The sequence below is a fragment of the Musa acuminata genome, chromosome BXJ1-3 (assembly GCF_036884655.1).
Source record: "Musa acuminata AAA Group cultivar baxijiao chromosome BXJ1-3, Cavendish_Baxijiao_AAA, whole genome shotgun sequence".
Lineage (NCBI taxonomy): Eukaryota > Viridiplantae > Streptophyta > Magnoliopsida > Zingiberales > Musaceae > Musa > Musa acuminata.
In genome coordinates, this window is record NC_088329.1 from 7556653 (window position 1) to 7570072 (window position 13420).

A 13420-nucleotide genomic window follows, 5' to 3' on the forward strand; every position below is an offset into this window, starting at 1 on the left:
AAGATGTCATTTGAAAATGATTATTAGTTTTCTACTATAATATTGATATGATTATTATTATGTAGTAGATATGACTAGGCTAGTAGTCCACATTGGAAGTGCAACATACGAAAGGAGCTACGAGCTCATCACAATGCGAAGCTACCAATGAACATAGTATAGTAGATTTACATCAAGTATGGTCTCTCATAATATTTAATCCTATTGATTTCTTGATGCATGAGTGAATGGATGAGTTAAATAAATGATCATGGATGTTTATATATCTTTACCGAGGGCAAGTATGGCAATTCCCTTTGGGGATTAGCAAGCCATCAGATGTGATGGTTAGACGGTTTCTTCATCTACTGTTGTGAGAAACGTGTCCCCACTTGAGCGCGTGAGGGGTACCACTCTATACGTTATTAGGAGTGCCATATGGATTATCTCCATCCATTGTTGGGAGGAATCCATCTCATGGAATATGCCTCTTAATCCGTTGTTGGGAGAGTACACCATCGAGTGATGTACACCTTTGTTATTATGTATGTGTTGTATGTGATCCTGATGTGATCTTTTTGTAATTAATAAAATATTAATTATTATAAAGATAATAATTTAAATTTAAAATAAAAAATAAATTATGAATAATAAATTACTGATTTATTATTCTTTTTATAAATCCACATCAAGAAAACTTGTAGTTGGTGGAACTATGCTTATCAAGATTCTGTACTCCATGGTGGGACCTACACCTAAAACTATGGTCTCTCTCTGGCCAACACTTGGCTTAAATCTTTTGTCCAGCTATAGAAGAAATCTATAGTTCCATTTGGCTCTATCCTTTGAGGTGCGAAACATCAACATCTTAGTATCTTAGTATCTTAGTTATAGACGAAGTAAGGATCGGATATTTTGTGCAAACATCCAAAAGAAATCTGCAGGAGAGACTCAATCTGCGTGGTAAAAAATAGGGGCCTCTTCTGCCCTTGCCCAAGTCATGATGGTAGAAAGTAATATATATATATATATATAAAGAGGATATATTTTCTTATCCATAATTAAATAGATTAAAATTAAAAAGAAAGAAGGACATGGAAGTTTATACGTCCTTGCCTAATGATTACCTAAGAGAAATTGTATATAGTTAAAAAAAAAGTCTAAACAAAGAAAAAAATTGAAAGAGTCGAAAAGACACAAAAGCACTTGTTGATTATACTATTGATTTCTAGGTACAACTAATTATAAAAAAAAATCTATATTGCAAATAGCCTGCTTAAATGATGTGCTAGAGTTTTAATATAACCATATAAATATAATATGATAATATAAAATAACTTTATCTTTATATAAAGTATTTACAAGTGTGGTAATCATCCCGTTCATCCAGTTCTAGAGGACATGACATGACGCAAGTCAAGGGTAATCAAGTCTAAAATTATAGTTTAAGATATAAAAAAAAAGAAATCTTTTTATGTGTCTATCTCATTTTATTTTTATTTTCTTAGATTAAATCTTATACAAGTAGTATTACTATTTGAGGAAGAATCACACTTGTAAATGATCCTCTCTTTATTGTACTAATTGTATGTGATTACATCAATATTTTGAGTAAAAAGTTATTTTAATTTAAGATTTGATTTTTTTTAACGTTATGATATAATTTAGAGGATCTTTGTTGGAATATATCATAATATTAAAGGGACTTGAGCTATGGATATGATGTTATAGATAATGATACTATTTATAAGAAGAAGATACTTTGATACTGATAACGGATAAGGAAGAAATAGTTGATTGTGAGGTGGTGGGAATATAGTGGAGAAAAGCTCTCACAGTCGTTCACATTTTCACTTGATACAATATCTCCACACACTTGTACATCATGGACCACATAGCTATCTATATATAGGGGATAGAGGGTAATTTCTCTAGTACTCTCACAATTATCTAGAAATATGTCTTTGCACAATATATCCTCATTCATTCTATATTTAATCAGGTCATAATTATCTAAATGATCTTTTAATATTATAATTAAATTCATATATTCTAATAAATTAGGTTTATTTTGAACCAATTAGATAGTTCTAAAAAGAAGAATGGAAAACCAAACATTTGACTAAGTTGATTTGGTTATTGGATTAGAAATTTTAAAATATACTTAATTAAATCCAATCTATTAGTTTCTAGATAATCGGAATAACAAATTGATTGAATCAAATTGGGATAATTTTAAAATGCTCAAAAAATAACAAACAAAATATTTGTTTTGGAGTTAACATCACTAAGATGTGGCCATCTTATAGATTTTTAAATATACTCAATTAAATCTAAAGTTTCTAAAAGATCGGAATGACAAATTGGTTTAATCAAAAGAACAAAATACTTATTAGCTCAGTACATTGCCACAACCATAAATTACCATGAACTCCTACCATTCCCTTATCAACAACATACGCGAGCTACCACCACAAAACGCAAACATGGCCCTTCCTCCCCTCCTGCTCTCCTATCTCCCTTCTCTTCTCGTTGTTCTCGCACTGCTGTCTTCACTTCTTCTCGCAGGTCGGAAGGCAAGAGGTGGCTCGGCGACCTGGAAACTCCCTCCAGGCCCACCCAAGCTCCCCGTCATCGGCCACCTCCACCTCTTGGGGAGCAGCTTGCTGCATCGCTCCCTTTGGGAACTCTCAAAGAAACATGGACCTCTCATGCACTTGAAACTTGGTCGAGTCCCCGTTGTCGTCGTGTCCTCGCCGGAGATGGCTAAGGAAGTGCTCAAGATACACGACCTTGAGTGCTGCAGTCGGCCTTCGCTCCTCTCCCTTTCCAAGTTTTCATACGGTCTCTCCGACGTCGCCTTCATCCCATACGGAGAACGATGGAGGCAGCTTCGGAAGTTCTGCACCGTCGAACTCTTCAGCACCAGGAAGATCAACTCTTTTAGGGACATAAGAAGAGAAGAGATGGAGCGAGTGACGAAACTGATATGTTCTCACGCTCGCGCTTCAACCACAGTCAACCTGAGCGAGTTGCTGCTCTCGCTTTCCTGCAAGATGACATGCAGAACTGCCTTTGGCTCTGGCTTCGACGATGGAAGCGACATTCAACTCCACGACATGCTCAGAGAAGCCCAAGCGGCGTTAGGTGGCTTGTTTTTATCTGATTACTTACCATCGTTGGGGTGGGTTGATAGGCTAAGTGGGATGAGATCCAGACTTGAAAGGGCCTATCCTAAGCTCGATACCATCTACCAACGCCGTATAGATCACCACCAAGATCGATTGAGGCAGCAAGGTAAAGAAGATGGAGACGTCTTAGATGCTTTGCTCCGCATGCAAAAGGATGAGGAGGGTCTAACAGAAGACCACATCAAGGGAGTGCTCATGGTAGTTGATGCCACCCTTTTCACAGCTTCCAGTTCTTGTAAACGCCTTTTCTCTTTCATAATAACCAAGCTCAAGTGCAGAATATTTTCATTGCTGGGACGGACACATCCTCGGCAACCGTGGAGTGGGCGATGGCGGAGCTCATCAGACAACCTGAGCTGATGAAGAGAGCACAAGACGAGGTAAGACGATGTGTCGGAAGCAAAGGGGAGGTGGAGGAGAGTGACCTTCACCAACTTCATTTCTTCAAGTGTGTCATCAAGGAGACGATGAGGCTGCACCCTCCCGCTCCGCTGCTACTTCCTAGGGAAACCATGCAGCACTTTAAGCTAAATGGCTATGATATTCTACCCAAAACATGGATGTATGTGAATGCTTGGGCGATAGGAAGAGATCCCAATTCGTGGGGGAGGCCTCATGTCTTTGATCCAGAGAGGTTCATGCATGACTCCATGGAGGCAAATGGGCAGGATTTCAAGCTCATACCATTTGGCGAAGGTCGAAGGATCTGCCCCGGTAAGAATCTTGGAATGTTAATGGTGGAACTTGTGCTTGCCAACCTCCTCTACTCCTTTGATTGGCATTTACCACCTGGAATGGTGAAGGAGGACATCAGTATGGAGGAAGCACCTGGTATCACCGTGCATAGAGAGTATGCTCTTTGTCTCATGGCCACCAAATATGATGCACCAACAGCCTGAATTGCTTGTGCATGTTAAAGTACTAATATGTCTAAGTACTTTAAATGATACGCTTGTTTACTGTACAAGTGATTTAAATGATTAGTACTAATATGTTCCTGTTAAAGTGTCAGATTGAATAAAGACAGTCATGTGTGTCGATTTGTAATTTAAAGAAAGTGATTTAAATGATCTAGCGATATTCTGTCTGTGATTTATTGTTTCATTAAAATAGAATACTATGATGCAAGTAAGAAGAAACCTTTCGACTCAAGAAAACTAATGTAATATTAAAAACAGGAGGATTGATAAGAACACTTAAAAGATACTAAATGCACATAGACTCACTCTCTGTCTATGTTTTTCTCTACTTATTTCATGAACTGCGGTCCTATTTATAGGACCTAATGACAACCACCCTATAACTACTAGATTATGAGGTAGTTATTGAAACCACCTTATAACTACTAGATCATGAATGAGGTGGTTATTTAAATAATCCTATAATTACTAAATCATGATAACTATCTAGATAGATAACTATGAATCAAATCTCAACACTCCCCCTTGATTCTTTCAAACTAGAAGTGATTTGGTGAGGATATCTGCAACTTCCATCCATTCCATAATACTTCATTGTTATGGCTCCAACTTGCCTTTTCATCAAACATAACATTTCTGTTAATAATAACTTTGCCACTAACAGGGTTATATAATCGATATACTTTCGATTGTAAAGAATAACCAATTAAAATGTATTTTTCAAATTTTTCGTCAAGTTTGTGATGATTTTGTGAATTCATCAAAGCATAAGTAATACAACCAAAAATTCTTAAATGTCTAACACTTGGTTTCAAACCATACCAAGCCTCAAAAAGAGTTCGATTCATAACCTCCTTTGTTAGTGAAATATTCAACAAATAAACTGCTGTTGCAACTGCTTCTGCCCAAAACTGATTTGGAAGATGTTTTCCTTTAAGCAAACTTCTTGCCATTTCAACGACAGTCCGATTCTTACGTTCAGCTACACCATTTTGCTCCGGTGTATATGGTGCTATCAATTCTATGTAAATACTATTTTCTTCACAAAAAGAACTAAACTCATTAGATAAAAATTCACCACCTCTATCTGTCTGAAGTGTCTTTATATATCTACCACTTTGTCTTTCTACAAGTGTCTTAAACTTTCAAAAATTATCAAATGTTTCAGATTTCAATTTCAAAAAATATACCCAACTCATACGACTATAATCATCCGTAAATAATAAAAAATATTAACTTCCACCAAATGATTTTGTATTCATAGGTCCACATAAGTCAGCATGAATTAATTCAAGACAATTAGATGCTCTCGATGCTTTTCCAATAGGAAACGATTCTTTACTTTGTTTCTCATAAATACATCCTTCACTTACATCAATCTTGGGCAATCCGAAAACCATTCCTTTTTTACTTAACAACCTTAAACCTTTAATGTTAAGGTGTCCATATCTTAAATGTTATAAACTAGACTCATTCTTTTGAGTTGTGATAAGTGCATGCCTTTCAATATTTGACACATCAAGTAGAAACATCTTGTTTTGTGTCATACAAACATTTACTATAATCAAACCAGATTTTTTATCTCTAATAGTACATGAACCATCATCAAATATTACTGAATATCCATCATCTACTAATTATCCAACACTCAACAAATTATGTGATAAAGTAGGAACAAAGAAAACATTATCAAGGTGTTTTACCTTCTCTTGATTTGTCTTCACCACAATTTGCTTGCTAGTCTAACTTTCAACTTGTGAGTTTCATCAATATCTCTAAATATTGATTTTATGCCTGACATATGATTAAAACATCCACTATCCAAAAACCAAATATCATTTGAGATATTATGAACATGTGAATGAGTCGTAAACAAATTACTATTTTCTTTATTTTTCTCCATATAGCTTGCTTGCTTTTCTCTTTTCCAGCAATCTGCCTTCATGTGACCAAATTTTTTATAATATTGACATTGAATTCCACTTTTGTAATTTTTTTGATCATAATTTTGTTCATCATAATTTGATCATAATTTCGGAGTTAAACTTCTCAAAACTTTTGCAACAATTATATGATCAGGAAGATGTTTACCATAAGATTTTATTTGACTAACAATTTCAATCACTCGAGAAAGAAAATCTTGCACCGATTCATTGCTTTTTATGAACAAAATTTCAAACTCACGACGGAGGGTTTGATGTTTTACCGTAATCACCCTTGATGAGCCTTGAAGTTCATTTTGAAATATCAACCAAGCTTGCTTTGAGGTTGTCACTGCTGCAATTCTTGAGAAGATCGTCTCATGTACAGCTTATTGAATGAAGAACAATGTCTTTGAGTCCTTCTTTCTATTCTCCCTCAGCCTGATTTCGTCATCTGGATCTGCATATCCATTCTCTATTAAGTCCCAAAGATCTTGAGACTTGAATAGAGTCTTCATCTTGATACTCCAAAATTCATAGTTTTTGCTCGAGAAAATTGGGATAAGGGATTGAGACATGAAATTGTCATTAAAAGCCATAATGCCTAGTTCAGATTGAAACTAGACTCTAATACCACAAATGTTGGGGATGGAAGAGCAAGGAAAAAACAGAATACTACGATGCAAGTAAAAGAAAGCCTTTCGACTCAAGAAAACTGATGTAGTATTAAAAATAGGAGGATTGATAAAAACACTTACAAGATACCAAATGCACACAGACTCACTCTCTATCTATGTTTTTCTCTACTTTTCATGAACTGCGGTCCTATTTATAGGACCTAGTGACAACCACCCTATAACTACTAAATCATGACGTAGTTATTGAAGTGGTTATTTAAATCATCCTGTAACCACTAAATCATGATAACTATCTAGATAAATAACTATGAATCAAATCTTAACACTTCTATCAACTAAACTAATGTGATAAGAATTGAGACTGTTCTTTGTGGGATTATGGCATGACATTGACTAACTATGGCTGTTTTATTCCTTAGGGTTTTTTGCGTTGAAAGTAACCGTGAAGAAGACAAAGTAAATTTGTGCTTTCACGAGATTGGTTTTGAAGATTCATAATGCTTGGGGCTTTCAACTGGACGTCTATGTTAGAGATCTTAAGGAGATCGAATCGAAGTCAAGTTGTGGCCCAGTTAAAATATTATTCAAACTTAAATAATTAAAAATCTCAATATAGTAGTAAAGTCGGATGATGCACGAAAATAAGTTGGATTAATGGATTTGATTGGACATGGCGCGGATACTGATCAAAATTGAAGGAAAGGTTGCTTGAAGTTGAAGAAATGTAACATAATGGTTAGTCATATTTACCTCGTAAAGAAAAATATTTTATTATGTCATAATTGATTCTTTACATTTATTCTTGATTGTAAGCATCTCTTATATATTACCATGTATGATTAATTAGCCTTTTATGTAAGTGTATAGTTGGGTAACACAAATCATAGAGGTGGATAATTTTCGTCTTCTTTATAATTTTCTTTGTGGTTCTCTACCTCTTTCGCCCGTGACAATAAGAAACAAACCCTAAGTCCACTTAACATAATTTATACTTTATATTTAAGGAGTAAACCTAAAATACTTGAGCCTAACTATTGTAATAATTAAAAATTATAATAATTCTTTTATTTTGTATTTTTTATCTAAAGACACTGACTCTAGAAATTTGAAAATACTTAAGATCTTTCATATAAAATAATTTATGGTCAATTAAAAGGTCTTCGTTAAATATTTAATGATCTTTTGAACAATAATTTTTGGTAAATAATATTTACATTAATTGATATTAAAAATATAATTTTATTTATTATTTATCAAACACAAAGAATTCTACAACACGTAGATAGGACAAAATTCTCTTGTAACTTATAGTTGGATATTATGGTCATATTAATTACTCCTCAATAAGTAATTTATTCTTTTGATATTAATGGAAATAATAGATAGGACAATTGTATATCTAACTGGCGAGAGATAAGTTAGATCAAAATTCTGTTCTAACTTATAGTTGGATATCGTGGTCATATTAATTACTTTAGAACAAGTACTTTATTCTTTTGATATTAATGAAAATGTTAGGCAGGCAATTGTATGTCTAACCAGCGGGATAAGTTAGATCAAAATTCCCTTCTAATTTATAGTTGAATATTGTGTATCTGTTTTGATATTAATTGCTCTACAACAAGTACTTTGTTCTTTTGATATTAATAGAAATAATAGGCACGATAATTGTATATCCAAATAGCAGGACAAGTTAGATCTAAATTTTCTTCCAATGGGAAAACCAACCTCTCAAGCAAACACCAATTTGTCACGTAAGAATCATGTGTGATTTTCTTAATTGTTTTTATTTTTATTTTTTCAAAAGATGTTTCTTTAAATGGTTTTCTATTTCTAATAATATTTGAAACATCCCTTAATAATCTGTAATAAGAATGACAATAAAAAAGACATAATATGATGTCACTTATAATTATTTTTTTAATAATTTTATAATACTTTTAGAACGTTAATAAAATATTATAATACTATTGGAAAATACCATTGTAATTCAAAACTGATAAAAAAATAAGCAAAAAAATTGGTAGACAAAATATCATTGAGGTTATTGAGAGGCATTTTATGTATTATTTGAAGTTGGAGTATCATTTTGAAAAAAATAAAATAGGGGATGCCTTTTGGAAAAAAAAAATTAAAAGCTTGGAAGTTTTCTTATACAAATCGTCCGAGCATCATTATTAACCGATGATTTATTTCATTATTATGATGATTAAAGCTTTGCGTCATTAGTAAGTTTTATTGTTTTTTAAAATATCTTGGTGATCTGCAATTAGATATCACACCGGTAAACACTTTATATAAAGATAAAGTTATTTTATCTAATCATATTATATTTATATGATTATATTAAAACCGTAGCAGCCTATTTACAATATAGATTTCTTTTTAATTAGTTGTACCTAGAAATCGATGGTAGCATTATAATCAACGAGTGTCTCTTTCTGTCTTTTGACTCTTTCAATTTTTTTTTCTTTGTTTAGACTTTTTTTTAAATATATACAATTTCTCTTAGGCAATCACTAGGCTTGGACATATAAACTTTCGTGTCCTTCATTCTTTTTAATTTTTAATCTATTTAATTAAGGATAAGAAAACATATCCTCATTTTTTGCTTTTTTTCTTTTGATACATTACTTTCAAAAGAGTCCTCTACCTTTGACCACACAGGTTGAGTCTCTCTTGGAGATTTCTTTAGGATGTTTGAATAAAATATCCAATCCTTGATGAAGTATTACTTCCTCTAAAGATAGCTGTGGTATGATAACTGTGAGATATTAAGATGTTGATGTTTCATACGCCAAATGATAGAGCCAATTGGAACTATACATTTCTTTTGTAGCTGGACAAAAGATTTAAGCAAGGGGTTGGCCAAAGCTTTTCCGATCATAGTTTTAGTTGTAGGTCCCACCATAGAGTACAGGTATAGAATCTTGATATGCATACTTCCACCAACCACAGATTGAGCATTGTTGACCTCTCGAGAAGGTCTTTATCAACATCTTAATTGTACATCGGTCTACTAAGTTAAACGGAAAGAATCCAATAAAACCTTGACAAAAAGCTTAGAGTAACTCATTTTCTCTTAGAAATCATCCATTAGCTGATAAAGTCGAGTGATAGCTTGAACTCAAATCATTATCATTTTTATAAGTATATATATATATATATATATATTCTTCTCAATTTATTTATCCTCAAATAATTTTTATAAGATTATACTAAGCAATTCCTTCGTGTCGTCCTCTTTTTTTTTCTTTTTTTTTTCTGTCACTCTATCTATTCTCTCACTTAAAACCCCCTTATATAATACTTTGCAGGAGATTCTAGTGATTATGCACAATTTTTTAAGTTAATTGAGTCTTCAGCATCAAAGAATGTAACAAAGGTTAGGAAAGAGATGAGAGTTACGAGACTCAATTATTAAGATTATATTCATATATATTTATTATATGTAATATATCAAATTTATTATTGATTTATTATTTTCATAATTATCTGTTTTGATTGTTATTATGATATGATCTCTTTATTCTCATTGAATTTTAGATATTATAATTATTTTTACCCTTATGATTATGAGAAAAGTTTTAATCATATCTTTTAATTCAATTTAATTCTTTTAATATAAGCCCAAGTCAGAGTAATCGTATATTTCATTCCTCTCTGGGTTTCTATATGATATGTAGCTAACGTCGGAATGACCATAGCACTCGAGGGTGTGCGTCATGAGGACTTTCTTAGCTAACTTCATTGAAGAGATGACTACAACAAAGACCTTATAATTGATCTTATATATGAAGAAATTTGATTTTTTTCTTGAGTATATTTGAGTGAGGATAACTGATCTTATAATTGATCTTGAGAAATTTAATTTTTCACTATACTACATATTGGTAGGAGTTACTAAACTATGCTAATCTTATGTAGGCTTTTAAGCATGTTCTTGGTTGTTGATCTCAAATAATTTTTTTTGCTTTTGATTTTTAATTTCTCTTTTGGTTTTTGATTTTTCTTTTCTCTCTTTCCTTAACACTTGAATATTTATTTTAATATTACTTATTATACAATCAAACCAACGCTGAGTTAATTTTTTTATTATTGTAACTATATGTGACTTGACATATTGTAATCCAAGCCCCTTTAACATTAATTTTCTAACCAACAAAATACTAATCACAATTAATCTCTCTTTTTTTAGAGAAAGTTCAAATTTTATTATAGTGCTAGTTTGTACATTATGTTGAAATATGCTATCAACTTGGAATATCAAGATTGGTAGTGGAATGGGATGCAGAGATCATAATCGAGGAGAATATTGAGTGTAAATTGTTTGATGTATTCCATGAGATTAACAGAAGTAATCATTGGCTACCCTATTCACATTCGTCTATCATTCTTTTTTCAAAGAATAAATAATAAAGATGGGATTTAAATTCAATATCTTAAGATAAATTATCAAAATCTTTGCCAAGTAGATTAGCTGTCAAAGTCTACCAAAATCTTGGCAAATTTTTTTTTGCCAAGTAGACAAGTTGATGACAACATAATTTTTGTTGTCATCAGTTTGATAGCATGCTTGCTGCACGTGGAAGTTGATAGCATATTCATAGGCCAAATGGCTTTCCATCGGAGAATGCATCTCCGGCAATTGAGCTCCAATCATATGAGGAAGTGCCATGCTTGTGCTTTGCGATGGTTTCCTAGTTATTTATAGCTGCATCTCACGCTCAAGAACGAAAGGCCGTGGTAAATGGGGCCCGGAGGGGAGATTGCATGGTCTTGTTTTCATTTTCTTTGTGTTTCACAAGATTTTAAGATGACGGAGGGAGTAGGTAGAATAATTGATTGAACATTGTCCTAAATTTTCTTCCAACCAAAAAAAGTCAACCTATAAAGCATAATTAATTGGTCATGATTATGATCAGAGTCATTCGGTATGAGTCTAATTAGTTGATCAATTGATAACATAATATATTTTAAATAAATATTATAAATAATAAAATATATCTATCAACTTAAAAAATCCATCACATTCCATTATCAACTCAATAAATCTATCAACTTAAAAAAAACGTCCATCAAATAAACTTAGAGTATTCCTAATTTAATTCAAAAGCTTTTATTTTGGTTAGAATCTCAACGTCACATTCCATTATCAATCTTGATATTCCGCTTTTATAGTCATCAAGTTGATAGAATGCTCCAATCTCGCTAATTTCTTCTAATCAAACATATACATATAAATAAGTTTCTTCAAAAATGATTTAACCTATAAATAGGTGTATCCAGCAATTAATGATGGCAATATAAAAAATAAATGTCTTGCTCTCTCACGAGTACAAGTATCATTATTAATCCTATTTTAATCTCTTTATCATGATCTTAATTTTTTATAATTTACTTGTGTATAAAATAATTCTTATATTTTTTAAAACATAGTATATAAACTCCTCTCATCAAGTCTGAGTTAAACCTGCTTACGTAGTATATTGATTTATAATAAAGGATTAAGGTCTATTTTAGTCTCTATGATTTTGAATATAGATCTCTTAAATCTTTATGGTTTATTCATATCTAAAATAACATATAGATTTTTAAAAATATAGTATATAAGTCCCTCTCATCAATTCTGAGTTAGCATACCTTAGAGTTTACTTACGTGATATGTTGACTCATAATAAATCATTAATATAATAACATACATAATTTAAGTTTAAAAAAATTGATAATAGGTGGATTTAAAAACACCGACCGATTGTTTAATCAATTTCCTACAAAACAATCCTTTTCATGATCTAGCGAGCGGTATGTTGGCCTTGCTGTGGTGGTGTGTGGGATATCGACGACTTTTTGTCCTAAGGTACTATATTTATAGTTCAAATGCCTTTCGATTGGAGAAGACGTCTCTAGCAATTGAGCTCCAAACATGTGATGTTCGACCCTTGTTTAACACAAAAAAGCATATGCTGCCTCTGAGTTGTCTTCACACATTTTTCATGTTTCACAAGCCAATGAACGCATGCAATTCTATCTCATGTTTATCTTGAATCATAGATTGACCAATGAGAAGGTCAGGTTATTCATGATCATAACTGTTGCATGGACACCTCATTTTTCTGGATGTAGGCCCCACTGTGTTGTGGAGGCATCGGCATACGTAGAATATTAATCATCAATGGAAGCATACGTCAGGACTTGGGATAATGTGGGGATGATGACTGGTAATGCCTTATAATCGTCATCAGACGATTTAAATTTAAGTATTATATTATTATGTTATATTATGGATATGGATGGTAAGCAAAAGATTGGTCGCTTAAAGAATTAGATCTCATGCCGTTTTTAGAATCACCCGAGCATTACGATTCGATAACGTAAGACATATTCTAAGAATAATAAAAATAAGAGTGAGTAGAAAACACAACATTCAATAACGCCAAGAAAATAAAGGGAGTGAGTTTGTATCAAGGAAAAAGCAAAACAATTGAGCGAACGAATGCCTAGAAACTTGATGGAGAAGAGAGTGGAAAGAACATTATTGAAGTAGATAGAGATAGAATGAATGGCTTTGCTTTCCATAATTTCATACCAACACGTATATATATATATATATATATATATATATATATATATATATATATATATATATAACACGTGTACTCCAAGAAATACAGTAACATAAACACAGGTGATATCATTTCTGACTGTTTCAAATAAAATTATCCCTGTTATATCTAATATAATTTGCTAACACCAATTGGTGCATTGGT

General features: G+C 32.4%; 1 protein-coding gene across 1 annotated transcript; it reads left to right on the forward strand.

Annotated features, from left to right (window-relative positions):
* Positions 1-2425: 2425 nt before the first annotated feature.
* On the forward strand, positions 2426-4257 carry LOC135619849 (cytochrome P450 71A1-like). The gene is made up of 2 exons (XM_065122262.1): positions 2426-3368; positions 3449-4257. Exons 1-2 carry the CDS (start codon positions 2466-2468, stop codon positions 4067-4069), a joined length of 1524 nt encoding a protein of 507 aa, XP_064978334.1. The 5' UTR covers positions 2426-2465; the 3' UTR covers positions 4070-4257.
* Positions 4258-13420: the final 9163 nt, after the last annotated feature.

What these genes read in the sequence shown, in the direction of transcription:
- LOC135619849 (XM_065122262.1), top strand. Translation starts at nt 2,466, where the DNA reads ATGGCCCTTCCTCCCCTCCTGCTCTCCTATCTCCCTTCTCTTCTCGTT. An exon ending in ACATCAAGGGAGTGCTCATG is followed by an intron (nt 3,369 to 3,448) that starts GTAGTTGATGCC and finishes GCTCAAGTGCAG; the next exon opens with AATATTTTCATTGCTGGGAC.